At 48.1% G+C, this 26,901-nt stretch overlaps 1 protein-coding gene across 6 annotated transcripts in view; it reads left to right on the top strand.

Annotated features, from left to right (window-relative positions):
* MTR (5-methyltetrahydrofolate-homocysteine methyltransferase) overlaps positions 1–24,767 on the top strand; it is a gene marked incomplete at its 3' end in the record, with an annotated part of 129,412 nt that extends 104,645 nt beyond the window's left edge. For 4 of the 6 annotated variants that reach the window (XM_082634966.1, XM_082634965.1, XM_082634967.1 and 1 more), the window contains exons 26-33: positions 12,694–12,792; positions 14,433–14,508; positions 17,292–17,447; positions 18,945–19,141; positions 21,796–21,996; positions 22,700–22,892; positions 24,115–24,227; positions 24,681–24,767. In XM_082634966.1, the coding sequence (XP_082491092.1) occupies positions 12,694–12,792; positions 14,433–14,508; positions 17,292–17,447; positions 18,945–19,141; positions 21,796–21,996; positions 22,700–22,892; positions 24,115–24,227; positions 24,681–24,767 (1,122 nt within the window). Of the gene's footprint in view, positions 1–12,693; positions 12,793–14,432; positions 14,509–17,291; positions 17,448–18,944; positions 19,142–21,795; positions 21,997–22,699; positions 22,893–23,076; positions 24,228–24,680 lie in introns of those variants that run through there. The other 2 variants (XM_082634964.1, XM_082634963.1) reach the window with 2 other exon arrangements.
* Positions 24,768–26,901: the final 2,134 nt, after the last annotated feature.

The raw sequence follows: 26,901 nt of genomic DNA, 5'->3' as shown, positions 1-26,901 counted from the left end.
CGCTGATCGTTAGAGCTGCATTGAAGGGGCAACACTGCGTTGAGAGTTAGGGCTGATGTGAAGGGGCAACACAGAGCGCTGAGATTTAGTCAGAGCTTCTCTGAAGACGCCACACAGCGCTGAGAGTTAGAGTTGCATTGAAGGGGCAACACAGAGCGTTGAGAGTTAGGACTAATGTGAAGGGGCAACTGAGAGCACTTAGAGTTAGAGCTGCTGTGAGGGGGCAACAGCAAGCGTTGAGATTTAGTCAGACCTGCTGTGAACGGGCAACAGAGAGCGCGGAGAGTTAGTCACAGCTGCTGTGAAGGGGCAACTGAGAGCGCTGAGAGTTAGAGCTGCATTAAAGGGGCAACACAGAGCGCTGAGATTTAGTGAGAGCTGCTCTGAAGGGGCAGCAGACAGGGATGAGAGTTAGAGGTGCTGCAAAGGGGCAACAGAGAGCGCTGAGCTTTAGTCAGAGCTGCTCTGAAGGGGCAACAGAGCGCTGAGAGATAGAGCTGCTGTGAAGGGGCAACCAAAAGCGCTGTGATTTAGTCAGAGGTGCTCTGGAGGGGGAATTGAGAGCGCTGAGAGTTACTGCTGCTGTGAAGGGAAAACAGAGCTCTGAGAGTAAGAGCTGCTCTGAAGGGGCAACAGGGAGCAGTGAGAGTTAGAGCTGCTGGGAACCGGCAAGAGGGAGCGAGGAGTGTTAGAGCTGCTCTGAAGGGGCAGCAGAGTGGTGAGAGTTAAAGCTGCTATGAAGGGACAAAAGAGAGCCCTTAGAGTTAGCCGCGCAGGGAAGGGGCAACAGAGAGTGCTGAGACTTAGTCAGAGTTGCTATGAAGGGGCAGCAGAGAGCCCTGAGCTTTAGTCAGAGCTGCTCTGAAAGGGGCAAAAGAGCGCTGAGAGATGGAGCTGCTGTGAAAAGGCAGCTGAGAGCGCTAAGAGTTAGAGCTGCTGTGAAGGGGCAACAGAAAGCGCTGAGATTTAGTCAGAGGTGCTCTGAAGGGGCAACAGACAGCGCTGAGAGTTTGAGCTGCTGTGAAGGGGCAACTGAGAGCGCTGAGAGTAAGAACTGCTCTGAAGGGGCAACAGGGAGTGGTGAGAGTTAAGGCTGCTGTGAAGGGGCAACAGAAATGGCTGCGATTTAGTTAGAGCTGCTCTGAAGGGGCAAAACAGCGCTGAGAGCTAGAGCTGATGGGAAGGGGCAATACAGAGCGCTGAGATTTAGTCAGAGCTTCTCTGAAGACGCCACACAGCGCTGAGAGTTAGAGTTGCATTGAAGGGGCAACAGAGAACGTTGAGAGTTAGGACTAATGTGAAGGGGCAACTGAGAGCACTTAGAGTTAGAGCTGCTGTGAAGGGGCAACAGCAAGCGCTGAGATTTAGTCAGACCTGTTGTGAAGGGGCAACCGAGAGCACGGAGAGTTAGAGCTGCATTAAAGGGGCAACTCAGAGCGCTGAGATTTAGTCACAGCTGCTCTGAAGGGGCAATGCAGCACTAAGAGTTAGGGCTAATGTGAAGGGGCAACACAGAGCTCTGAGTTAGAGCTGCTTTGAAGGGGCAACACAGATGGCTGAGAGTCGGGTGCTGTGAGGGGGCAACACAAATCGCTGAGAGTTAGAGCTGCATTGAAGGGGCAACACTGCGTTGAGAGTTAGAGCTGCTGTGAAGGGGCAAAAGAGCGCTGAGAGATAGAGCTGCTGTGAAGGGGCAACAGAAAGCGCTGAGAGTAAGAGCTGCTCTGAAGGGGCACCAGAGCCTTGAGAGGTAGAGCTGCCATGAAGGGACAACACAGAGCGCTGAGATTTAGTCAGAGCTGCTCTGAACGAGCAGAAAAGTGCTGAGAGTTAGAGCTGCTGTGAAGGGGCAACACAGAGCGCTGAGATTTAGTCAGAGCTTCTGAAAAGGGGCAACAGAGAGCGCTTAGCGTTAGTTAAAGATTTTGTGAAGGGGCAATAAGGGGCTAGGAGTGTTAGAGCAGCTGTGAAGGGGCAGCATAGTGGTGAGAGTTAAAGCTGCTGTGAAGGGGCAATAGAGAGCCCTTAGAGTTAGACCCGCAGGGAAGGGGCAACAGAGAGCGCCGAGATTTAGTCAGAGCTGCCGTGAAGGGGCAACAGAGAGCGCGTAGAGCTACTCGAAGATACTTTGAAGGCGAAACAGAGAGTGCTGAGAGTTAGAGCTTCTGTGAAGGGGAAACAGAGCGCTGATGTTAGAACTGCGTTGAAGGGGCAACACAGAACGCTGAGAGTTAGAGCTCCTGTGAAGGGGCAATAGAGAGCGCTGAGAGTGAGAGCTCCTGTTGAAGGGGCAACAGAGAGCGCTGCGAGTTAGTCAAAGATGCTTTGAAGGCGAAACATTGAGAGCTGAGACTTAGAGCTGCTGTGAAGGGGCAACACTGTGCTGAGAGCTAGAGTTGATGGGAAGGGGCAACACAGAGCCCTGAGATTTAGTCATAGGTGCTCTGAAGGGGCAACAGAGCGCTGAGAGATAGAGCTGCTGTCAAGGGCAACAGAAAGCGCTGAGAGGTAGAGCTGCATTGAAGGGGCAACACAGAGCACTGAGATTTAGTCATAGCTGCTCTGAAGGCGCAACAGAGCGCTGACAGTTAGAGCTGCTCTGAAGGGGCAACACAGAGCTGATAGTTAGAGCTGCTATGAAGGGGTGGCACAGAGTGTTGAGAGTTAGGGCTGATGTGAAGCGGCAACACAGAGCGCTGAGATTTAACCAGAGCTGCTGTGAAGGGGCTACAGAGAGCGCTGAGAGTTAGAGCTTCTATGAAAGGGCAACACAGAGCGTTGAGAGTTAGAGCTGCTGTGAAGGGGCAACAGGGAGTGCTGAGATATACAGCTGCTGTGAAGGGGCAACAGGGAGTGCTGAGATATACAGCTGCTATGAAGGGGCAGCACAGAGCGCTGAGAGTTAGAGCTTCTATGAAAGGGCAACACAGAGCGTTGAGAGTTAGAGCTGCTGTGAAGGGGCAAAATCGCGCTGAGAGTTAGAGCTGCTGTGAAGGGGCAACAGATAGCGCTCAGATTTATTTAGAGGTGCTCCTCAAGGGGCAACTGAGAGAGCTTAGAGTTACAGCTGATGTGAAGGCACAACAGAAAGCGCTGAGAGTTAGTCAGAGGTGCTCTGAAGGGGCAACAGGGTGCTGAGAGATAGAGCTGCTGTGAAGGGTCAACAGAGAGCGCTGGGATTTAGTTAGAGCTGCTGTGAAGGGGCAAAAGACAGGGCTGAGATTTAGTCATAGTTGCCCTGAATGGGCAACAGAGAGCGCTAGCAGTTAGAGCTGCTGTGAAGAGGCAACTGAGAGCCCTGAGATTTAGTCAGGGCTGCTGTGAAGGGGCAACAGAGAGCACTGAGATTTAATCATAGCTGCTCTGAATGGGCAATAGAGAGCGCTGAGAGTTAGAGCTGCTGTGAAGGGGAGAAATTGCGCTGAGAGTTTGAGCTGCTGTGAAGGGGAAACTGAGAGCGCTTAAAGATAGAGCTGCTGTGAAGGGGCAACAGAAAGCTCTCAGATTTAGTCAGAGGTGATCTCAAGGGGCAACAGAGAGTGCTGAGAGTTAGAGCTGCTGTGAAGGGGCAACACAGAGCACTGAGATTTAGTGAGAGGGGCTCTGAAGTAGGACTAGAGAACGCTGAGTGTTAGAGCTGCTGTGAGGGGGCAACAGTGAATGCTGATAGTTTGTCAGAGCTGCTGTGAATGGGCAACTGAGCGCTGAGAGTTCGTGCTGTTGTGAAGGGAAAACAGATCTGTGAGAGTAAGAGCTGCTCTGAAGGGGCAACACAGAGCTCTGAGAGTTAGAGCTGCTTTGAAGGGGCAACACAGGTGGCTGAGAGTCAGGGCTGCTCTGAAGGGGCAACAGAGAGCGCTGAGATTTAGTCAGAGCTACTGTGAAGGGGCAACTGAGAGCGCTTAGAGTTAGATCTGCTGTGAAGGGGCAACAGCAAGCGCTGAGATATAGTCAGAGGTGCTCTGAAGGAGCAATAGAGAACGCTGAGTGTTAGTGCTGCTGTGAGGGGGCAGCAGTGAATGCTGATAGCTTGTCATAGCTGCTGTGAATGAGCAACTGAGAGCGCTGAGAGTTCCTGCTGTTGTGAAGGGAAAACAGAGAGTGTTGAGAGTTAGAGCTGCTGTGAAGGGGCAAGAGAAAGCGCTCAGATTTAGTCAGAGGTGCTCTCAAGGGGCAACAGAGAGCGCTGAGAGTTAGAGCTGCTATGAAGCAGCAACACAGAGCGCTTAGAGCTAGAGCTGCTGTGAAGGGGCAATAGAGAGCGCTGTGAGATAGAGCTACGTTGACTGGGCAACAGAGAGTGCTGAGATTTAGTCAGAGCTGCTCAAAAGGGGCAACAGGGAGCGCTGAGTGTTAGAGCTGCTATGAAGGGGCAACACAGAGCGTTGAGAGTTAGAGCTGCTGTGAAGGTGAAACAGAAAGCGCTGAGATTTAGTTACAGTTGCTGTGAAGGGGCAACAGAAAGCGCTGAGTGATAGAGCTGCGTTGAAGGGGCAACAGAAAGCACTGAGAGCTAGAGCTGCGTTGAAGGGGCAACACAGATGGCTTAGAGTCAGGGCTGCTGTGAAGGGGCAACAGAGAGCGCCGAGATTTAGTCAGCTGCTCTGAAGGGGCAACGCAGAGCTCGGAGAGCTAGAGCTGCTTTGAACGGGCAACACAGATGGCTGAGAGTCAGAGCTGCTCTGAAGGGGAAACAGTGAGCGCTTGGTGTTAGAGCTGCTGTGAAGGGGAAACTGAGATCGCTGAGGGTAAGAGCTGCTCTGAAGGGGCAACAGGGAGCGCTGAGAGTTAGAGCTGCTGTGAAGGGGCAACAGAAAGCGCTGAGATTTAGTCAGAGCTGCTATGAAGGGGCAACAGAGAGCGCTCAGAGTTAGAGCTGCTGTGAAGGGGCAAAATCGCACTGAGAGTTAGAGCTGCTGAGAAGGGGCAATAGAAAGCGTTGAGATTTAGTCATAGCTGCTCTGAATGGGCAAAAGAGAGCGCTGAGAGTTAGAGCTGCTGTGAAGGGGCAAAATCGCGCTGAGAGTTAGAGCTGCTGTGAAGGGGCAACACAGAGCACTGAGAGTTAGAGCTGCTGTGAAGGGGCAAAATCGCGCTGAGAGTTAGAGCTGCTGTGAGGGGGCAACAGTGAATGCTGATAGTTTGTCAGAGCTGCTGTGAATGGGCAACTGAGAGCACTGAGAGTTCGTGCTGCTGTGAAGGGAAAACAGAGCTGTGAGAGTAAGAGCTGCTGTGCAGGGGCAACAGACAGCACTGAGACTTACAGCTGCTGTGAAGGGGCAAAATCGCGCTGAGAATTAGAGCTGCTGTGAAGGGGCAACAGCAAACGCTGAGATTTAGTTAGAGCTGCTGTGAAGGGGCAACAGCAAACGCTGAGATTTAGTTAGAGCTGCTGTGAAGGGGCAAAAGAGAGCGCTTAGAGTTAGTTAAAGATGCTATGAAGGGTAAACAGGGAGAGGTGAGAGCTAGAGATGCTGGGAACCGGCAACAGGGAGCGAGGAGTGTTAGAGCTGCTATGAAGGGGCAGCAGAGTGGTGAGAGTTAGTCAGAGCTGCTGTGAAGGGGAAACAGAGCGCTGAGAGTAAGAGCTGCTGTGAAGGGGCAACAGAGAGCCCTGAGAGTTACTCGAAGATGCTTTGAAGGCGAAACAGGGAGTGCTGAGAGTTAGAGCTGCATTGAAGGGGCAACACAGGGCGCTGAGATTTAGAGCTTCTATGAAGGGGCAAACCAGAGCGCTGATAGGTAGAGCTGCTATGAAGGGGCAGCACAGAGCGTTGAGAGTTAGGGCTAATGTGAATGGGCAACAGACAGTGCCGAGAATTAGAGCTGCTGTGAAGGGGCAAAGCAGCGCTGTGAGTTAGAGCTGCTGTGAAGGGTCAACTGAGACCGCTTAGAGTTAGAACTGCTGTGAAGGGGCAACAGAAAGCCCTGAGAATTAGAGATGTGTGTAAGGGGCAACACAGAGCATTGAGATGTGGTCAGAGCTGATCTGAAGGGGCAACAGAGAGCGCTGAGAGTTAGAGCTGCATTGAAGGGGCAAACAGAGAGCGCTGAGAGTTAGAGCTGCATTGAAGGGGCAACAGAAGAGCGCTGAGAGTTAGAGCTGCTGTGAAGGGGCAAACAGAGTGCTGAGAGTTAGAGCTGCATTGAAGGGGCAACAGAAGAGCCCTTAGAGTTAGAGCTGCTGTGAAGGGGCAACACAGAGCGCTGAAAATTAGACCTGCTGTGAAGGGGCAATAGAGATTGCTGAGTTTCAGAGCTGCTTTGAAGGGGAAATAGAGAGTGGTGAGAGTTAGCGGTGCTGCGAAGGGGCAGCAGAGAGCGCTCATATTTAGTCAGAGCTTCTCAAAAGGGGCTACAGAGAGCGCACAGAATTAGAGCTGCTTTGAAGGGGCAACAGAGCGCAGAGAGTTGGAGCTGCATTGAAGGGGCAACAGAGAGTGGTGAGAGTTAGAGCTGCTGTGAAGGGCAACAGAGAACCCTTAGAGTTAGACCTGCTGTGAACGGGCAACACAGAGCCCTGACAGAGCTGCTGTGAAGGGGCAACACAGAGCGCTGTGGTTTAGAGCTGCTGAGAAGGGGCAACAGAGAGCGCTGAGAGTTAAACCTGCTGTGAATGAGCAACACAGAGTGCTGTGAGTCAGAGGTGCTGTGAAGGGGAAACACAGAGTGCTGAGAGTTGAGGGTATCGCCCAAAACCTTTATTGGTTTTTGTTGAATTCTACTAGAAAAATGTGAAAGAATATCCTTGGGCTCGTGTCGTGGTCACTGAGGGTGTGTGCATTGCCAGAAGGAGGACGTGTGAGTGTGTCCTGTGCTTTCTGGCACCCCTCCCCGAGCCAGCTGCAGCAGTGCTGGCCTGAGTAATAGGAATGGTTCCAGGACACTTGGACCTTGGCACCAACCCAGAGAGATATTTCAGCCTTTTACAAATATTTAGAAACATGAATGGGCACTTTCTTAACTCTGTGCCAGAGTTGAAAGGAATGCTGAATTTTTTAATCAGTATTTTTTTATTTGAAGTATAGTTCTTTTTGCAACTTGTGTTAATTTCTGCTGTACAGCAAAGTGATTCAGTTATGCATATACATTCTTTTTAATAATCTTTTGCATTATTTATTTATTTGTATATTTTTAACATGTTTATTGGAGTATAATTGCTTTACAATGGTGTGTTAGTTTCTGCTTTATAACAAAGTGAATCAGTTATACATATTCATATGTTCCCATATCTCTTCCCTCTGGAGTCTCCCTCCCTATCCCACCCGTGTAGGTGGTCACAAACCACCAAGCTGATCTCCCTGTGCTATGTGGCTGCTTCTCACTAGCTATCTATTTTACTTTTGATAGTGTATATATGTCCATGCCACTCTCACTTTGTCACAGCTTACCCTTCCCCTTCCCCTTATCCTCAAGTCCATTCTCTAGTAGGTCTGTGTCTTTATTCCTGTCTTGCCCCTAGGTTCTTCATGACCTCTTTTTTTTCCTTAGATTCCATATATATGTGTTAGCATACGGTATTTGTTTTTCTCTTTCTGACTTACTTCACTCTGTTTGACAGACTCTAGGTCCATCCACCTCACTACAAATAACTCAATTTCATTTCTTTTTTGGGGTAATATTCCACTGTATATATGTGCCACATTTTCTTTATCCATTCATCTCTTGATGGACACTTAGGTTGCTTCCATGTCCTGGCTATTGTAAATAGAGCTGCAATGAATATTTTGGTACATGACTCTTTTTGAGTTATGGTTTTCTCAGGGTATATGCCCAGTAGTGGGATTGCTGGGTCATATGGTAGTTCTATTTGTAGTTTTTAAAGAAAACTCCATACTGTTCTCCATAGTGACTGTATCAATTTACATTCCCACCAACAGTGCAAGAGGGTTCCCTTTTCTCCACACCCTCTCCAGCATTCATTGTTTGTAGATTTTTTGATGATGGCCAATCTGACTGGTGTGAGGTGATATCTCATTGTAGTTTTGATTTGCATTTCTCTAATGATTAATGATGTTGAGCATCCTTTCATGTGTTTGTTGGCAATCTGTATATCTTCTTTGGAGAAATGTCTATTTAGGTCTTCTGCCCATTTTTGGATTGGGTTGTTTGTTTTTTTATTATTGAGCTGCATGAGCTGCTTGTAAATTTTGGAGATTAATCCTTTGTCAGTTGCTTCATTTGCAAATATTTTCTCCCATTCTGAGGGCTGTCTTTTGGTCTTGTTTATGGTTTCCTTTGCTGTGCAAAAGCTTTTCAGTTTCACTAGGTCCCATTTGTTTATTTTTGTTTTTATTTCCATTTCTCTAGGAGGTGGGTCAAACAGGATCTTGCTGTGATTTATGTCAGTGTTCTGCCTATGTATTCCTCTAAGTGTTTGATAGTGTCTGGCCTTACATTTAGGTCTTTAATCCATTTTGAGTTTATTTTTGTGTATGGTGTTAGGGAGTGTTCTAATTTCATACTTTTACATGTACCTGTGCAGTTTTCCCAGCACCACTTATTGAAGAGGCTGTCTTTCCTCCACTGTATATTCTTGCCTCCTTTATCAAAGATAAGGTGCCCATATGTGCGTGGGTTTATCTCTGGGCTTTCTATCCTGTTCCATTGATTTATATTTCTGTTTTTGTGCCAGTACCATAGTGTCTTGATTACTGTATCTTTGTAGTATAGTCTGAAGTCAGGGTGCCTGATTCTCTTTTGCATTATTGAATATAGGATATCGAATACAGTTCTCTGTGCTATACAGTAGGACTCTGTTGTCTATCCATTCTCTATATAAAAGCTTACATCTTCTAACCCCCTCCCCCTTGGCAACCACCAGTCTCTTCTGTATGTCCATGATTCTGTTTTTGTTTCATAGATAAGTTCATTTGTGTCCTATTTTAGATTCCACATATAAGTGGTATCATATGGTATTTGTCTTTCTCTTTCTGATTTACTTCACTCAGTATGAAAATATCTAGGTCCATCCATATTGCTGCAAATGGCATTATTTTGTTCTTTTTTATGGCTGAGTAGTAAGGAATGTAGAATTTTTTTAAATGACCCATTTCCAGGTAGAAAACCGTTTAATCTGGAATGGGCCAGTTGACCCTACCCAAGTGCAGAAAAGCATTCACAGATATATGTTGAAAACACAGAATTTGGTAAATATAATAAACAACTTACCTAAGTGGTTTTTCCTGCTTTTCTCCATCAGTGAAGCCTAACATCCTCTCTTGTTATGTGTTTCATTATTTTCATTGAATAATGGGATATAATAGGTTGTGGGAATCTGAGTGATCATGTGGTCCAGTGGTTTCCAAGTTTGTTTTAGCCACAGAAATCTTGTTTGCAAGTGATGTCTCCCCTGAAAACTCAGTAGAATAAAAAGAAGAGCGGCCCCTTCCACCCCTAATCCCACTCCTGGTTCTCATTGAAAGAGCGCAATTTAAACACCACTAATCTAGTCCAACCTTCACATTTGCAGGCGAGGGGCCTGGTGACTTGTGACACTACCAGGCACTGTCATGCAGCCTGGACCAGGACGACACATTTCCTGAGCCATTTTCCAAAGGAATTCTTTCAGATCTTTGAATTTACTTATATGAAAATTATACAATAATCGCTAACATTATTAAATATTTATAGTGTACCCAGCACTGTGCTAAGTGCTTCACATGGATTTTTAATTTAATCCTCATGAGGTAGATACTTTCATTATCCCCATTTTAGAGGTGAGGAAACAGGAACGAAGAGATTATTAACTCTTGAGGCCACACATCCCTGAAGCAACAGGTGTGGATTTGAATGCAGGTGCTCTTACTCTGTGCGGCGTTAGTTAAACTTGTTTCCATTAATATTTAATGTCTCCTTTATTAAGAAGGATAAAATTAAATCGGGCTGGAGTCATAAAATTGCAGTTATTTAAATTGCCATTGAGATAGACTAACGTGCAAATAAACTACATTTCTACAACTCAATTTAAAAAACAATTTTTTGGATCTTATATTTGGATAGTGTTTCGTAAAGAGGTTATGTCAGGTCCACAGTTGAGTAACCAGTAAGCCTCTCTTTAAGGCTTATTCCCGTTTTCAAATGCTAATGAATGACTGTGAACATTTCCTGTTTGGAGACCAGGCCCTTGGTCCCCTTTGCGTGCACAGTGGTAACACTGACCCCACAGGTCGGGGAAGACTTTAGCTGGGAAGGACTTGGTCCCTTGATTCTCTTCCGAGGACACTCCTCCACTGTATGGAAGAGCTAAAGCACCGTGGGCCCAGCTGGAAGCCAGCAGAGGATGAGGCGTGGGTGTCTGTGCCTTCTACTGTTTGGTCCAGCCAGGCAGCCGACAGTAGTTGGCTCTTCTCATATACAAAGAAACAGCCACCTTTTGAAATTACTCAGACATAAGTCTGATGGTAAATCATTTGGGTAATTGCCAGTGACACATTTCGGGAGTCAGTTTGTTTAGGTTGATTTGTTTAGATTGATTGATGGTTCAGAGCCTTTTGATCTCACTGCAGTGGTCATGACACAGGCTCACACTCTGGCTACTGTCTCATGTATTTATTTGAAAGGTTCCAAAATGTGGCAACTACATAGTAGTTGGAGATTTAGACCGGTCGATGGATACCCCCTTACTTTCTTTCCTTCTTTTTTTTTAAATAAAAAACAAGGTGCAAATATTCAGTCCTCTTTAAATTAGAAAATAAATTTTCAGCATATTCCCAACATAAATTGTGCTGCAATTTGCCGTGAGAAAGAAAAACGAAAAAAAGGAAAAGAAAAGCTCTACTATGTCTGATGGTTGGCAAGAAAACACAGGATGGACTCTGGTTTTGTGATGGAAGGACCACATAGATTAGCCCATATAATTGGCCATGAACTTGTTTCCATTGAGCAAGTCAGCCTGGGCAGGGAGGGGCCTGTCACGGCAGCTCTGGCAGCAGGAGCTCCACGGAGGGGGGAGGTGTGTGGAAGGGACCAGCCAACAGTAGCAACCCCTTCCATTTACCCAGTAGTTTTGTGTCGGATGCTGTCAAGTTCTGGAAATCAGGGGGTTACTTTCTCAGAGTTTAAATTCTAGCAGAACGCAACAGTGTTTTAAAACATTGATTGCATGTACTTTGGGGGAGCTCAGGAGTAGACATCCCTTCTTGTTTTCATGAGCTCTGCTGGATTTCCTAAATGAGGACTCCATTGAGGTGAGGTTCACATAAGACTGGGAATTACTCTGGTATGCATACCATTTGGGAGCCTGTTTTTAGGCTTATCACGATGGCCTTTACTGATTATATTTCTTAATAAAGTGATTTGGCTTTATACTAACTCACAGGTGATTGGATTGTTATTAGATATACTTAGACAATTCACACAGAATTATAGACATTTAAAGCAGATGGGCACTTTAGCCATCATCCAGCCGAACTTCCTCCATTTCAGATAATGGTATTGAACTTCCCTGCCTTTTTGTGTGTTAGAAAATCCTGCTGGAGGATGCAGGGTTGGGGCAGTGCTGTGATTTTTGGAACTGATGTGACCAGCAGCAGCCATTTCCTCTTCCTTTGTGATTTTATTTTGAGCTTTGGTGGCAGCTACTCTACCTATTTGATAATCATAGTCATAAATACTATTTAGCTGATTCTAGTTTTACAGTTTACAGAGTAGCCTCACTTTTCTCAGATGATCAGTTTCCTTTCTTATTTTAGCACAAGCTCATGGTTGACTGTGAAGATCAGCCTCATTCCATCAGCAAACATTTTGTAAGGATGCACCTTCTATGTGCCAGGCCCCACGTTAGAAGCCAGGGGCACGAAGGTGGTTAAGGTGCAATCCTACCCTCACAGGGCCTGTCCTCTAGTCAGGGAGGTAGATGCCTAGGCAGAGGCTGGAAGCCTGTGGTAAATGCAGTGATGGAGAGATGAACAGAGTATCTTTGAAACCCTGAAGAGGGGGTACCTACCAGTGTGTTTTGGGGCCCCAAGACCACCCCCCAGTTTCAGTGATTTGCTAGGACTCACAGAACTCAGAAACGCTGTTATACTCACAATCACGGTTTATAACCATGAAAGGATACAGATTAAAATTGAGTGGAATCTAGAAAAGGCCAGGCACCAGCATCCAAGTGTCTCTCCCCTCAGAGTCATACGGACAGAGCTTAATTCTTCCACTAATGATGTGTGACAGCATGTATGGAGTGTTGCCAACCAGGGACGCTCGCCTGAGCCCTAGTGTCTTGGGCTTTTATTGGAAGCCAGTCACATAGGCAGGGCATGCTCACCTGTCTGACCTGTCTGAGTACCTTATGGGGTACTCAGGCTTCAACTCCTCCAGAGGTTAGATAGCACGTAAGCCAAGTTCCCCCATAATTCACATTGTTAGCATAAACTTTCTGGGATGGCCCGAGGCCCCAGGTAGACAAAGACATTCTTTATCAGGCAGGATACTCTGAGGGTTTAGAGTTTATCTCCCAGGAGCAAAGTCCAGTCCCTTCTTTGTAATGTGCAACATTGGAGCATCCCAGGCCTGCTGAGTTAACCCTTTACTGTAAAGCCAGGCATGCATTAGCACAACTGGTGAAGGGAGAGGAAATGATGTTAGTATGGGAAGGCTTCCTGAAGGAGGTGACCCTAGGACTGACCAGTATTACTCATGTTTTATCTTCTTTCGCTGCTCTATGGTTATTGAACTTTGATCTTGCATTTTCAGTGTTCTCAACTGTTAGATGAGAATCTAAAAGATGAGTACTTTGAGGAGATCATGGAAGAATATGAAGATATTAGACAAGACCATTATGAGTCTCTCAAGGTAAGTGACAAAAACAGGTCCCTGCTTGATTGGGTAATAAAACGATCCTACAGTTTTTTGTTTTTTGTTTTTTTTTGGCTGCGTCGGGTCTTAGTTGCGGCATGCAGGATCTTTATTGCGGCATGCAGGCTTCTCTAGTTTTGGCCCGTGGCTCCAGGGTGCACGGGCTCAGTAGTTGTGGTGCGTGGGCTCTCTAGTTGTGGCGCACGGGCTTAGTTGCCCCACAGCATGTGGGATCTTAGTTTCCTGACCAGGGTTTGAACCCGCATCCCCTGCATTGGAAGGCGGATTCTTAACCACTGGACCACCAGGGAAGTCCAATCCTACAGTTTTTGTTTGTTTGTTTGTTTGTTTGTTTGTTTGTTTGTTTTATGGCTGTGTTGGGTCTTCGTTTCTGTGCGAGAGCTTTCTCTAGTTGCGGCAAGCGGGGGCCACTCCTCATCGCGGTGCGCGGGCCTCTCACTACCGCGGCTTCTCTCGTTGCGGAAGACAGGCTCCAGACGCGCAGGCTCAGTAATTGTGGCTCACGGGCCTAATTGCTCTGCAGCATGTGGGATCCTCCCAGACCAGGGCTCGAACCCGTGTCCCCTGCATTGGCAGGCGGACTCTCAACCACTGCGCCACCAGGGAAGCCCGATCCTACAGTTTTTAATGTGACTTTGCTGTTTGGAGGAGGGGAAGGTTGGGATCATTTTAGAGAAGTCCTACTTTCTAGTTCACATCAGCGTTCTTCAGTGTTCCCAGTAATTTTGGGTTATATTAAGGTTAATTTTATTTATTCCTCCAAACATGTACTGAGTAAGAAGTAGGTGTTGGGTGCTGTGCTGGCTACCACTTATGAGAATGAATAAAGCATGAGCTCATAGGCAGCAGGGAGACGGAGACTGAGTGTACTGAGGTGACTCCCACAGATCCTTATGCTTGAGGAAATAATGGAAGAGAATGAAGACATTAGGCAGGACCATTTTAAGTCCCTGCCTGATCGCCCGAAGCTCTCTGTGCAGAATAATGTTTCAAGAACTGTCCCTCTGTAGACTAGCTTCAGGAGATCCATGGAGACTAGGCATGGTTACTCTTTAGAGATCGTTGGGATATTTCTTCCTGGTTATCTGCTTGCTGGGCCTTGTGTATGGTGAGGCAGGGGGTGTATTTCAGGAGTGGCCAGGTAAGTGAAATGGGATAACAGACAGCGAGATGGGAGCAAGTTTCTGAGGTGTCAGCTGGACCAAGGCACTGTGGTTGGCCCTGCCCTTCCTTAGTTTGCCTAGTTTGGCTGTTTCTTGGTTCTGCCTTCTGGGCCTCAGGGCGGCCGGTGGCCACCAGTTAATCCCAGCCTCAGGTGAAGCACAGGCAGGAGGCCACCCCATCACACGCTAACCTCACGGTGAAGGCTGTTGGTCTGCCTTGCATTTACGTATCCATATGTAACGGATGCTCATTGCATCTTCACTCTCTATTGTTCTGGTGCTGATGTGAAGCCATATTGGATGGAAAAGGAAGAGCTTTCTAGGAAATGAATTTTTGTGAATAAAAGCACATGTTTTCTTGCAAAACTTATTTACTAGCTTCCTTGGGCATGCTTTCATAGTAGCAGCTGAAACACTGAGTCTCTGACTGAATAACTTTTCCTTTTTTCATAGGAAAGAAGATACTTAACCTTAAGGCAAGCTAGAGAAAGCGGTTTCCATATTGACTGGCTGTCAGAGCCTCCCCCAGGTCTGTTTGGCTATTGGTTAGAGAAAAGTGCATGTGATAACTGTGCGCTGAAGAGATGTTTGCATTTACTGAGCAGCAGAATCAAACAGGCAGCTAAAAACTCTTAATTATGTTCAGTAGTGATGACGAAGGACAGTGATGATCAAAAATAAAAGTCAATAGGTGCCATTTATGGAGAACTAAACACTGTCCTGAGATTGACCTGCAGCGGCTCTGAGTCCTTGACACAGGAAGTGCTATTATCCCCACTTTGACTTGAAGAAACTGAGTTTTGGGTAATAACTTGGGAGGTTACTAGCATTCTCTCTCTGATCTGTCTTCTAAACCCATACTGTTGCCTCTGTGCTTTGCTTGCGTGGGCCTCCTTCGGGTTGAAGCCAGTTCTAGAGATCTGCCTGGGTGGTGCTGTCACTGCCTTGGCCTAGGTCCCAGGTGGGCCCAAGTGCAGATGTGGAATGTCTAAAATTGCAAATGCCTGCACGTTGAACAGACCTTAAAACATTGCAGCGAAGCAGGCTCTCCTATTTTTGTTCACTCTCATTCTCTCTTGGATGCTTCCCTCTTTTGATTTCTTTCATTTGGTTTCTTCCCCTTCTGATTTCTAACCACTTTTCTTGCCTTGCATAGGTGTTCATGAAGGAATAAAATGTGTAAGTCGTTTTGACAGGTTCAAAGAGGCATGTGATACGAATGCAAAATCGAGACAGGGTGAACAGGGGTTATATTAATTGAATCCGTATTTCCAAGGTAACATCTCAAATCCACTTTCATTGCTCACGACCCCCGTGTTCTGCACACACTCAGCAGAGTGGATTAAATTGGAAACATAGGTGAGCTGGGTTCTAGATTCAGTCCTGCTGAGTTCAGTGCAGTTTAGTGAGAAGAACGCAGATGGGGAGTTGGGAGGCTTGGGTTCTGATCCCAAGTGACCTTGAGCATATTGCTTCCATGTTTGACAGTTTCTAATATGTAAAAAAGGAGTTACTTTATGGAAATGTGAGGATAAAATAAGACATGTAAACCTTAGAAAAATATAAATCACTATATAGTCCAAACTATTATTTTCTCTTTTCCTTTCAGTATGAAATTGGAAAAATATCACAAGGGGGAGCCCATTTTAGCCAAGCCAAAAGTCCAAAATACATCTCAGTGGCAATAGTCCTCTGAAGGCCTGCAGCACCAGGTGGCAGTGGTGACACTTTTCAATTGGCTGTTTAACCCCCATGTAGGGCCCCTAAGGACAACCCAGCCTTAGTGTAGTTGCAAGAAGTCAATAAAGAGAGAAGGAAAGGTTCTTCTCTCTAGGTCTTTGGTGGTAAAACCTCAAACACATCTCCAACTCTGGCCGACAAGCTCATTCAAGAATAACACCCTTGAGTGACCCGGAAGCAGAGCGTTTCCCTGACTTTCCAGGCAGGGGGACACTTCAGTCAGGAGAATAGCTGTAATTTCTTTTTAATTACCAAACAAACCAGCATAATAGAATATTTACAAAGAAAGGATTGTCCTGTATAATAAAAAGATGACCAGGAACACATGGGAAAAAGCTACCATGAACTATGTCAAAAGGTAGAGATTTCCAGGCAAAATTAAGAAGCTGCACATACTTTTCTTTTCCTATACTTTCACCTCTCACTGTTACTGTCTAACGAGGGAAAAACACTCTTGAGACTTCCGCGTTATTCCTGAGCACCTGAGCGTGGTGCTTTAGTTTAAGTTCTCTGATCCTTATTTGCAGATCAGGAAACTGAGGGCATGAGGGCTGGGAAGCAGACAGCGGAGCGGTCACCTTGGACCCCAGCCTAACCAACCGGGGCTTGGTGGCGCGGGGTGGTACTGGTGCCCCAGGAAGCGCAGTGGCACCGTCTGTCTCTGAAGTCTTCACCAGTATTTCACTTAGGATCTTTTTTAGATTCACAAGGAGGCGTAAAGAAGACTGTATTGAACATTCGTGTACCTCCACCAGGCACTTAAGGAATAAGCTACTGCCCACTTAAAAAAGACAAAACCATACATGTGGGAATTCCTGTGAGCCCTTCCCTCCCCTGCAGGATCCTGAATTTGATGCCTCATTTCCATGCATTTCCTCAGACTTTGATTGTGTGCATATGTTCAGTAGGCAATACATTGATCGATTATTGATTCATGTTTTTAAACTTTATGGAAGTGGCCTGTTACATGTGTCTTTCTCCAGCACTCTTTCTTTTAGTATCGTCTTCATTTGTACAAGTGAGATCAACCCCAGTCCGTCTTGTTTCTTGGGCGGGGGTGTTGGTGGGGAGGGTTGAGGGAAGAGTTTCCAAGGGCGGTGCAGTCAGTCAGCTGCAGGGGTAGAAGAGTTTTTTTTTTTTTTTTTTTTTTTTTCTTTTCTTTTTGCGGTATGCGGGCCTCTCACTGTTGTGGCCTCTCCCGTTGCGGAGCACAGGCTCCGGATGCGCAGGCCCAGCGGCCGTGGCTCACGGGCCCAGCCGCTCCGCGGCATATGGGATCCTCCCAGACCGGGGCACGAACCCGTATCCCCTGCATCGGCAGGCGGACTCTCAACCACTGCGCCACCAGGGAGGCCCTAGAAGAGTTTTTTTTTAAGATGTGCTGGCGAATTACTCCTTCTCCACAGTAATTTCAAGTTCCCCTCTTTGTAAAACAACTCCTCCGGGTGACAGGAGGGAGGCGGAGCGTGGGAGCCAACAGAGCGGGAAGGCCTCCCGCAGGCGGCACCAGGCATGAGCGGCACTGAGCCCCAGGCCGGCGCCAGGATTCACGCCTCTCACTCTGTCCTGTAGTGAAGCCCACGTTCCTTGGGACTCGGGTCTTTGAAGACTATGACCTGCAGAAGCTGGTGGACTACATTGACTGGAAGCCTTTCTTCGACGTCTGGCAGCTCCGGGGCAAATACCCGAACCGAGGCTTTCCCAAGATATTTGACGACAAAGCTGTAGGTTAGTTCAGTAAGTCCTTCCATCCTGCTCTGGTATCCGAGACATGATCTTGGGACTTTAAAGACAAGAATAGGTGGTGAGCAGCGGGGTGGATTATGCAGGATAGAGTTTACTGTTATGACATGATGTAGGGTACTGTTCCATCCGCTCGGCTCTTTGACAGTTTTTAAACTGCTGGGTTGGTCCTTATTTACTGACTACACTTCGCATTTCATTTATCCATTCTTTACTAATGTTTATTGACATCAGTTACAAGCTGGGCACTGGGGATAAACAAATGAAGATGTATCATCGCTGCCGTCTGGTACCCGGCTGGTTGGTGCAGCATTGGAGGGTGATTCCCGTACAGCAGGACGAGCTCCTGCTGCGGGACCAAGGCCTGGCTTCTGTGGACACAGGGAAATGAGACAGACCTGAGTGGGACATCAGGAGAGGCTTCCTGGAGGAGGTGGTGTTTGAACTGCTTTTTGAAGATTAGTGGGAGCTGCTGGGCCTGGGACTGGGAACGTGAGGTGGTGATGAAGAAGAGGACACTCCAGGCCGAGGAGACCGAGTGGGAAGGCACAGACATGTGGGCTGATTTGGGGACTGGCAAGGAGGCCATTGTGCCTTCTGGGGAGGGGCTGGGGGTGACAAGCTAGTCGATAGATAAACTGCTAGCCCTGCGTCTCACTGCCAGCCCTGCCCCCAGAGACATGGGACCGAAACACTAAGCCCTTCAAAGTGTTCTGTAACAGCCAGCTCAGAGCGAGGTGGGGGATGGACTGGTGGATGTGTGGGGTTAGGGCTGAGGGGAGCCTGGGAGAGTGGCCCTTGCCTGCTTCCTGGGGGGGGCCCTGGGGTGCGTGTTAGGTGCTGTGACTCAGCAGCTCTCGGGCTAGCTGAGGTGCAGCAGGTGGGCAAAGGGGCTCTCATTCTGATCTGCTCCCGAGTGATCACAGATGAGCAGTTGAGTGGCCGAAGCAGGGCTGGCCAGGCCCGGACGGTAAGCCTAACCCTAACCCCGCTGGCTCCCGCCGTAGCCAGGTGAGGGCCTGACGGGCCCTGGGCTGGGCCATCCAGGAGCAGCACTGAAGCCACACTCCACTCCTCAGGCTGTTCTGCACCCCCAGGGGTCACAGCGAGGTCAGGGGAGCTGTCTGTGCACGAGGAACGTGGTGGTGGAAGGGTCTGGCCTGCTTTGTCTCACTCTCTGTCTGACACATTGCTGCGGGGAGCCAAGAGCTGGCTCTCTGCCTTTTGTTGAATGGAAAAAGAAGTGGCTTGAGCTGGTGAAGCAGACTGTGTACGGGAGCTGCACTTAGCAGAACTGCTGAACCCTTAACTCCTGCACCTGGGGTTGCTGATGGCAAACACTGATTTTTAAAGTATTTGAGGGGAAAAGAGAGGGGTGAAGAGAGAAAATGACTGAGGAGAGGTAGTAGTCTTAAAAAGAAGCATTCTTTGCTGGTTATTATTGGCATCTCTAAGTGAATTCTTACGATATTTTCCTAACAGGTGAAGAGGCCAAAAAAGTCTATGATGATGCCCAAAATATGCTGCAGGCACTGATTAGTCAGAAGCAGCTCCGCGCCAGGGGCGTGGTTGGGTTCTGGCCAGCGCAGAGCAGCCAGGACGACATCCACCTGTATGCGGAGGGCGCGGCACCCCAGGCCGTGGAGCCCATCGCCACCTTCTACGGACTCAGGCAGCAGGTGCGGAGGCCGTGTGGCCAGCGGACACATTGCCCTACTCTTTGTTTTAAGCACTCAAAAAACATAAATAAGAATGGTGTAAGTTGGAACTTTGTGTAAGCATAGCTCTGCCCCACCTCACCCCAAGTGACCAGTCACAGCGGCGAGCCCAAGGCATTTGTGATGGAGAGAAGGGGCCAGTGTGGGTTTAGAAGCTGGGCCTCTCGGGCACCAGCAGGAGGGAGGTGTTTCCTGTCGGGGTTGGATGGATGAGGAGAAACTGCTGCTGCCTCGGCGAGTCACGCACAGGTGGACATTCACTTGCTCAAGAACATTGGTTTGCATCTGGGCCTGTCATTAAAATAGGCTGGTGGCTCCTTAATCAAGGTGAAGACAGGGGGGAGCAGACATTCACTGGGTGTCTACCAGGGGCCAGCTGCTTAGCAGGGCACTTAATGGACCATCTTGTTTCATTTCCACACAACCTGTTGTTGGGCAGTTTATTTGTTTCCGTTTTGCAGAGGTGAAAATGAAAGCTGATGGAGAGTGCGCTGAGCTGTGCAGCTCGGAGGGGAGAGCGCAGCCTGTCCACACCCTGATGGCTGTTCTCTCATGCCACTGGCTTCTCCCAGGTCATAGAACAGGCTCTCCTCCACACAGCTCCCTCTCCTGTGACCCCACCTTTAAACATGCAAATCTGTAAGCATGTCCCTTTAGCTGCTATAAAAAATGAGCTGCCCTGATCAACAATCGGAGCCAGAATTCACCAGTCATTAAGGACGGTAGCAAGTGGTTCTCGCATGGTCTTATTACCATTTTCAGTCATTCAGGAGTGATAGTATTGCTTTTAACCATAATCACAATGTAATTCATAATGTCAGATGTTTTAACTATAACAACGTCTGAGGGAATCCTTAAACTTGGGACATTAAACAGTACCATAACAAGTTAAGCAGGGGCAGCTACACCATTACTGTGTGTACCCAAGCCCAGTACATCCTCACTCTCTGCACCCAGGCCTGGTGCATCCTCACTCTGTGCACTCAGGCTCAGACACCTCAGAACACAAGAGGATTCTAATGTTAAGTTCTAGCCCCTCCTCACTAGGGAACTGGTGACTTTTCTTTTAAAGAAGTAATTAAGGTCAGAAACCTCCACCCTGGCCTGAATTTCCATCCTTCAAGTCCTGTGTCCTCTGACCTCTTTTTACATCCAACACCATTCATATCCAGGCAGTCTGTGAGGGACTGTATTAGGGCATTTAATATAATGACTTTTCAGTGTACGTGTATTACCTACCCAGATAGCTATTTCTAAGGATGTGCTTTTTTCCAGTATGCTGGAAAATTCTGGCTGCAGCGACTTACTGCTCCGGGAGTCTTCTGTTCTGAGTGGCTCTGATCGCTGTCTATTTTAAAGAGCTGTGTGGCTCTGTGACCTGTCTCTCCTTGTGGTGCTGGGAAACTTTGTATCTCCTTCTGGCTTTTGTTAGCAAAGAACAGTTGATGGGCAGAGTACAAGTGGAAGGCAGCTCCTCCCTGCATAGCTGGTCCTGGCTCTGTGACATTTCCACGTGCCTTTATCAAATACCTTCTTGTCTGCAGCCCCTTAACTGTTTTCTGCCCAGTGTCGATTAGACTGTACTTGTTTCCAGAGCTGGCAAGCAAATAGCTGTGAGGCTTGTGGGTTGACTGCTCATTGATTGATCTGTGCTAAGCAGTGTTGTATAGTGGTCAAGAGCATTGGTTGTGGATCAGACCCATGGGCCTGCCACTGTCTGACCTTGAACTAGTTCTTCAGGCTCTGGCTGCCTCGGATTTCTTGTATAAAATGGAGCTGGTGGTATCACTTACTTCACAAGGTTGTTGAGAGGATTGGATTAGTTAATTCGTATAAAGCACCAAGACCAGTGCCTGACACACAGTCAGCACTCAGTAAATATTAGTCATTTGTTATTTACCTTCTCAGCAAACATGTGTTGATTGTGAAGTATGTGTAAGACCTTATTTGTCAGCTCAGTAGCAGGGATAAGTCAGTCATCAGCTGAAGATGGAAAGCAGGCGAGGATGTCCACCTGGCCTGAGGAGAGAACCCCAGAAGCAGATCCTGCTCAATTTTTTGATTGGTTTCAGGCCAGCCCAGCAGTGTCCTTAGCCATCCCCTGACCCACCGCCCGTGGTGGACAGCACGTGGCCCTGTGTTGCTGACCTTAGCCGTTTGTTGAACTGCTTCTGTCGATGCAAAGTAGAGGCTAACACACTTAGTGGACCCCTTTTGAACATAACTTTAGGATTTAATGTGGGTCTTGAATTGAAAACACTTTTGGAGGAAAAGAAAACCTTTTTATATGAATATTCAGGGTTCCAGTTCCTGTAGGCATTCAGTAAATGTTTGGTCAGTGTGTAAATGAGCGAGTAAACTGGTTTCTCGACTGTATGTCATTTCATGTCATATCTTTCTAAAAATCTCGTTCCATTTATTTATTCAACACATGTTTATTGAACACTCACTACATAACAGGCACTCTTCTAAGTGCTGGGGATGTAACAGTGAACAAAACAGACAGACAGCCCCATTTGAAGCTGTGTTCTTTGCAAGGTGCTCGATTGCTCTTCTCTGTGTGTTGGTGCCAATTCCATGCTAATGGCCACTCTGCCCACTCCTTGCATTTCAAGGCCGAGAAGGACTCTGCCAATGCAGACCCCTACCTCTGCCTCTCGGACTTCATCGCCCCCCTGCACTCGGGTGTCCCCGACTACCTGGGTGTGTTTGCCGTCGCCTGCTTCGGGGTGGAGGAGCTGAGCAAGGCCTACGAGGAAGAGTGTGACGACTACAGCAGCATCATGGTCAAGGCGCTGGGGGACCGGCTGGCCGAGGTAGAGCCGCGGTGCCCTGAGGCCAGAGTGCACGTGCACATGTGCGTGTGCGTGTGTGTGTGTCTGTGTGTTTGGCTCTAACAGCACACATATTCTTAAATCCTGTATTTTCGAGTCACTCTCACGCCTCATCTTTGGGCACAGAGTAGCCTTCAGCGACGCTGTAGTTGAAGTGGCCCGTGGAGCCTTGACTTCATTGTCTTGGTTCTGGTGTTACGCTGTGCTTGTGATTTGGTGTTTTCCAGAGGAGCCTGCAAAAAGCCAAACAGGTTCTGTTTCAGAGCTTCTCGTTCTGATGGGCTCCCCTGTAGATCCCTCATCTTCCTCTGTCGGGTGGGGCAGCCTAAGCTGTGGGAGCCGCTCCCCTTTTCCCGAGGCTCACAGCAGAGTCACTGGCTGCTGTCATGGTCCCCGCTCCTCCTTCTGGACACCATAAGCTGTAGCCTGAGTGTCAGAGAAAGGTCTGAAGGGCCTCGGACCCTCGGATAATTGAATATGATCCTTGAGAGCCCCGGCTGAGGCCAGAACTGAGCCACAGAGCAGCTGATGACAGTACAGATGAGTTGAGCTCCCGGCCCATCCCTCTCGCCGGTTGCCCCGCCCGCTGTCCGGTCAGGGAGGTGTGTTTGTGGGCGGGACAGAGGGCAGGAGGGAGGGCGGGAGAAGGGCTCCCGCCTCCGTCTGACTGCATGTTCCGCCCCAGGCCTTCGCTGAGGAGCTGCATGCGCGGGTCCGCAGGGAGCTGTGGGGCTACTGTGGCGGCGAGCAGCTGGCCGTGGCCGACCTGCGGAAGCTGCGCTACGAGGGCATCCGGCCGGCGCCCGGCTACCCCAGCCAGCCCGACCACACCGAGAAGCTGACCATGTGGAGGCTGGCGGACGTGGAGCGGCACACAGGTCAGCGCCGGGCAGGCGCACATCCTGCCTCATGTTACACACACGGTAGCGAAGGGAAGGCGCGCGGAGGAAGCAGGTGGGAGACACGGAGAGGCTTACAGTGAGATCCCTGATCCCATCCTTCCTCACTTCCAGCAGTGTGTTCTAGTCCTTCACCTCCATATTATTATTATTATTTTAACAGGAGGAAAAGAAACTCATTTCCATTCGTGCACATGGAAGCCCTGTAGAATTATTACTGAGTAGTGGTCTTCCATCACCATTTTCAGGTTTATCAGTTTTCATTATTTTCTTTTCACCTACAATAGATGGGAGCTTAGCTGACTCACACCAACCCGTATACCCCCTGCCCCATTTTCCTATTACACGTGTGTTACTGTTTTCAGTCTCTCCACTAGTGAGTGACCTTTGTAGCCTTTAATAATGTATTTCACGTCGCTCTCTCCTTCCACCACTTCTAGGAGTGTCTCTGGACCCTCGTCTCACAGAATTCCCACCCTTCCCTTCCGCTCCCTCTCTCCTTATTTCTACACCACTGTGGGCACAGTGCACTGTCTTCAGTGGAGTTCATTAAAAGCGTGCCATCCACGCCGAAGACGTTAAAGGACTGTAGATGGACGTGAAGAGCTGTGAGGCTCGTTGAATCTGGGCTGTCAGGGATGGCACCGGCTCCAGGAGACGGGGACCTGGGGACCCGTTTCTGCCGTAAGCCAGCTGGGCGATCTTTGGCAAAGCACTGAGCCTTTACGTCGCTCCGTTTCCTTGTCCAGAAAGTGAATGGCATAGACTAGATAGCCTTGGTGTGGGCTCATCCTCAATGGGGCCTGGCTGTCTGTCATTCCCCTAGTGGCCTTGGCCTCACAGGTGCGCTTGGAGGTCCAGGTGGTGTCCCCATCTGCAGGGTTGGAGCCCTTGTCTAGAAGGCCCAGGCGTAGCCTCCATGGCTGATCTTGGAGGGCAGGGATAAGAATGTAGAGAGTCTTTTCCAGGCCTCTCCCCCTAGGTTAGAGGAGATCTGCACATCCTGAATTTGTTCATCCCTTTGGCGGGAATTTGCTAGACGAGTCTGCTCACATCTTTCATGCTGTGTCACGTGTCCACCTGGAAGGCACAAGCTCACTCTCATTCACTTGTAAACAAGAATATACTGGGAGCCTACCACTTGGCAGGCCTGTCTCAGCACTGAATAAGTGAACATTTCTCCCCATGCTGCTCTCCCCAGGCATTAGGTTAACAGAATCGCTGGCCATGGCACCTGCTTCAGCGGTATCCGGCCTTTACTTCTCCAATTTGAGGTCCAGATATTTTGCCGTGGGGAAAGTTTCCAAGGATCAGGTAGGTTAGCTGTTTCATTGTGTGTGGCATCCCTAGATGCCTGTCTTGTTTTGAATGGAACTGTTAAACCTGTTTTATTTTACATGTGAGTGAGCATAAAATGAGAGGGAAAGGATGAAGAAATGTATTCCAGTTTATGTCTTGATTTGATTTCAGCCCACTGCCCCATTTCTCGTCCTGCTGTTTACACAGAGACCAACCCTCCCACACCCCTGCCACACACACACCCCAGCCAGGCTCTCAGCCTGACGTAGTTACGACATGTTGTTTTTCTGCCCGGAAAATAAGGCACCTCGATGAATAGATAACTATCTGTCTCCACTTAACTCAGTGGATTACTATTAAGGCAAAAAACATAAAATGTACTTAATGTATCTTGGCAAATGCTGTGGAAACTTGAGTTCAAAAAGTCTTATCATTTTGGTTTAATAAACTGCTTTTAATCTTTTGCAGATTGAGGATTATGCTTTGAGGAAGAACATGTCTGTGGCCGAGGTTGAGAAATGGCTGGGACCCATTCTGGGATATGATACAGACTAACTTTTTTTTGTTTGTTTTAACGTTGTCTATACTTGTTTCCTCAAGGAAACACACTCAAAAGTGCCTTAATAATAACAGCACAGCAGCCGCGAGCCTATCTGAATCTGGTTGACCTTTGTGCCGCTCCAGGTTGTGGACGTTTGGTGGGACCTTGTGGAAGAACAGAGTGTTCCTACAGTTCTTGGAAAACAAGCAGCTGTTTTCCAGGGGACTTTGAATGAAGAACAGTGAGCAAGACTCGGTGGGTGTCCCCAGTCCCTCAGGGACTAGGACAAGCCGGAGATGGGGGTCTTTTGCATTTCAAAGCAAGTCAACTTGCTCTTTTCATTTTTACCCCAGACCTAGGAGGCCATTTCTTCCTTTCTTTCTTTTTTTTTCTTTCTTTCTTTCTTCTTTCTCGGAGAAAAGCCTGAAAGTCAGTTGAGTAGGGGTATGTGACCCTGTGGCAGAGTAATGCTGTGAGCAGCGGGGCATTTTAATCTGAGTGATTAGAGCAGTTACTCTGACCGGGGAGAAGCAACACTCTGCTCTCTCTCCCGAGACCTCCTTTTCTGAAGCCTCCATTAGATGCCTGCAGAAGTCCCTGCGGCCAGAGGCATGCTCTCCCCGCCGGCTTATCAGAGGTACTCAGGCTGCTGCTGGCCCTGGCAGGTCAGATACAGTCATGTTCTCCAAGCATTTTGTCCTCTCATGATCTCATATTCCCTCACCCTGAGCGGGGGAAAAAGGAGGTGGGCAGAGAGAGTGGCCGCTAAGGGTAGTTAACAGCCTGGGTTGTTTTCCAGAACTGAGTGGGCTCTCGGCTCAGCTGCGTGTCCGTGCAGCGTGGATAGGTGAGCAGCATCACTCCACTCAATTCTTCCTTTTCTGCGCTGCCCCAGCTCCAGACTCGCACGATATGGGAACAGCATGTGGACTTGTTTGTGGTCATCGCAGGGAGATGGTTAAGAACCAGGGCTTTGAAGTCAGACACAGACACACCCAGATTCGTGTTTCAGGTTTGCTGCGTCCTTGCTGTGCGACTAAAGTATCAGCACGGTTTTCTCATCTGTGAAATGGAGACAGGAGAGACTAGCTCCTCTCTCACAGGCATGAGGTGTGTGGATTAAAGGAGATGATGCATGTAGGCAGGTAACATGGGCTGCGGCACACGGTGAGAGCTTGATAGACGGCAGCTTCTGTAGAGCTCTCTAGGGGGTCCCCGAGCTCAGCACAGGGTAGGTGCTCATGGGAAGAGAATAAGAGATTAATGGAGGTGAAAATATACTGGGGAAATGCATATGGGAACGACCACGTTGAATACACTAGGTACCCTTTCTGGGATTACAGCCCCATTGAACACAGTGACTGGAGAGAGAAGCTACTGTCTATGTCATAGGCACCATCAGCCCTCATTTTCTGTGAGACAGTGCCCCCTCCCCTCATGATGTAAACTGGCCTTGCCCCAAAGCAGTTATATCAAATATACACTCAGGTACATTGGAGGTGAAAGGGGAAAAAAAACTTAGCAAACGATAATCCTACATAACTGTAGCATATACATGTTTACCTGCAGAGTAACATGCCTTCTTAGGCATCACTTGCCCTTAAAGTGAAGAGAATTATATGCTTTCTTTAGGTCCATTTAATCTGTGCTAGATTGAGACGGGGACTCATTTTCCCTGAGATGCTCAGGTGGAGGACTTATTTTCTCTTCCATAGCAGGTATGTTATTCTAGGTGTTGGCACATCCTTGTTTAAGAAAGAATAACCCCCTCCAAATATTTTAATGTATTTTATCCGAATTAGAGTTGCTGAGAGTCTCCCAGTTTCATTAAGTATGTACCATATCTTTTCTCAACTAGTTATGTGATGGAATGGCTTCCTTAAATGTATTGTTGATCTAATCCCATGATGGATGCCTTTTATCTAAGGACAAAAACAATTTGTGCGAGTTCGTGTGCCTATATGTTCATTAAAGAATATAGAATATAGCTTGAAAACCCCTTAGTTTATGTCAGATGACCTCAAAGGCAGGAAGGTGACCATTCTGCAGCTGGGGTCTTTTCTGTGTCTCTGCCGGTATGTCCAGAAGCTCTCCTTGTCATCAACGTCTGTGGCTCTCACATCCACTCACTCTCATCATTTCCATTAG

Source organism: Mesoplodon mirus (assembly GCF_964341445.2).
Source record: "Mesoplodon mirus genome assembly, chromosome: 2".
Taxonomy (NCBI): domain Eukaryota; kingdom Metazoa; phylum Chordata; class Mammalia; order Artiodactyla; family Ziphiidae; genus Mesoplodon; species Mesoplodon mirus.
This window is presented reverse-complemented; position numbering and strand designations above follow the sequence as displayed.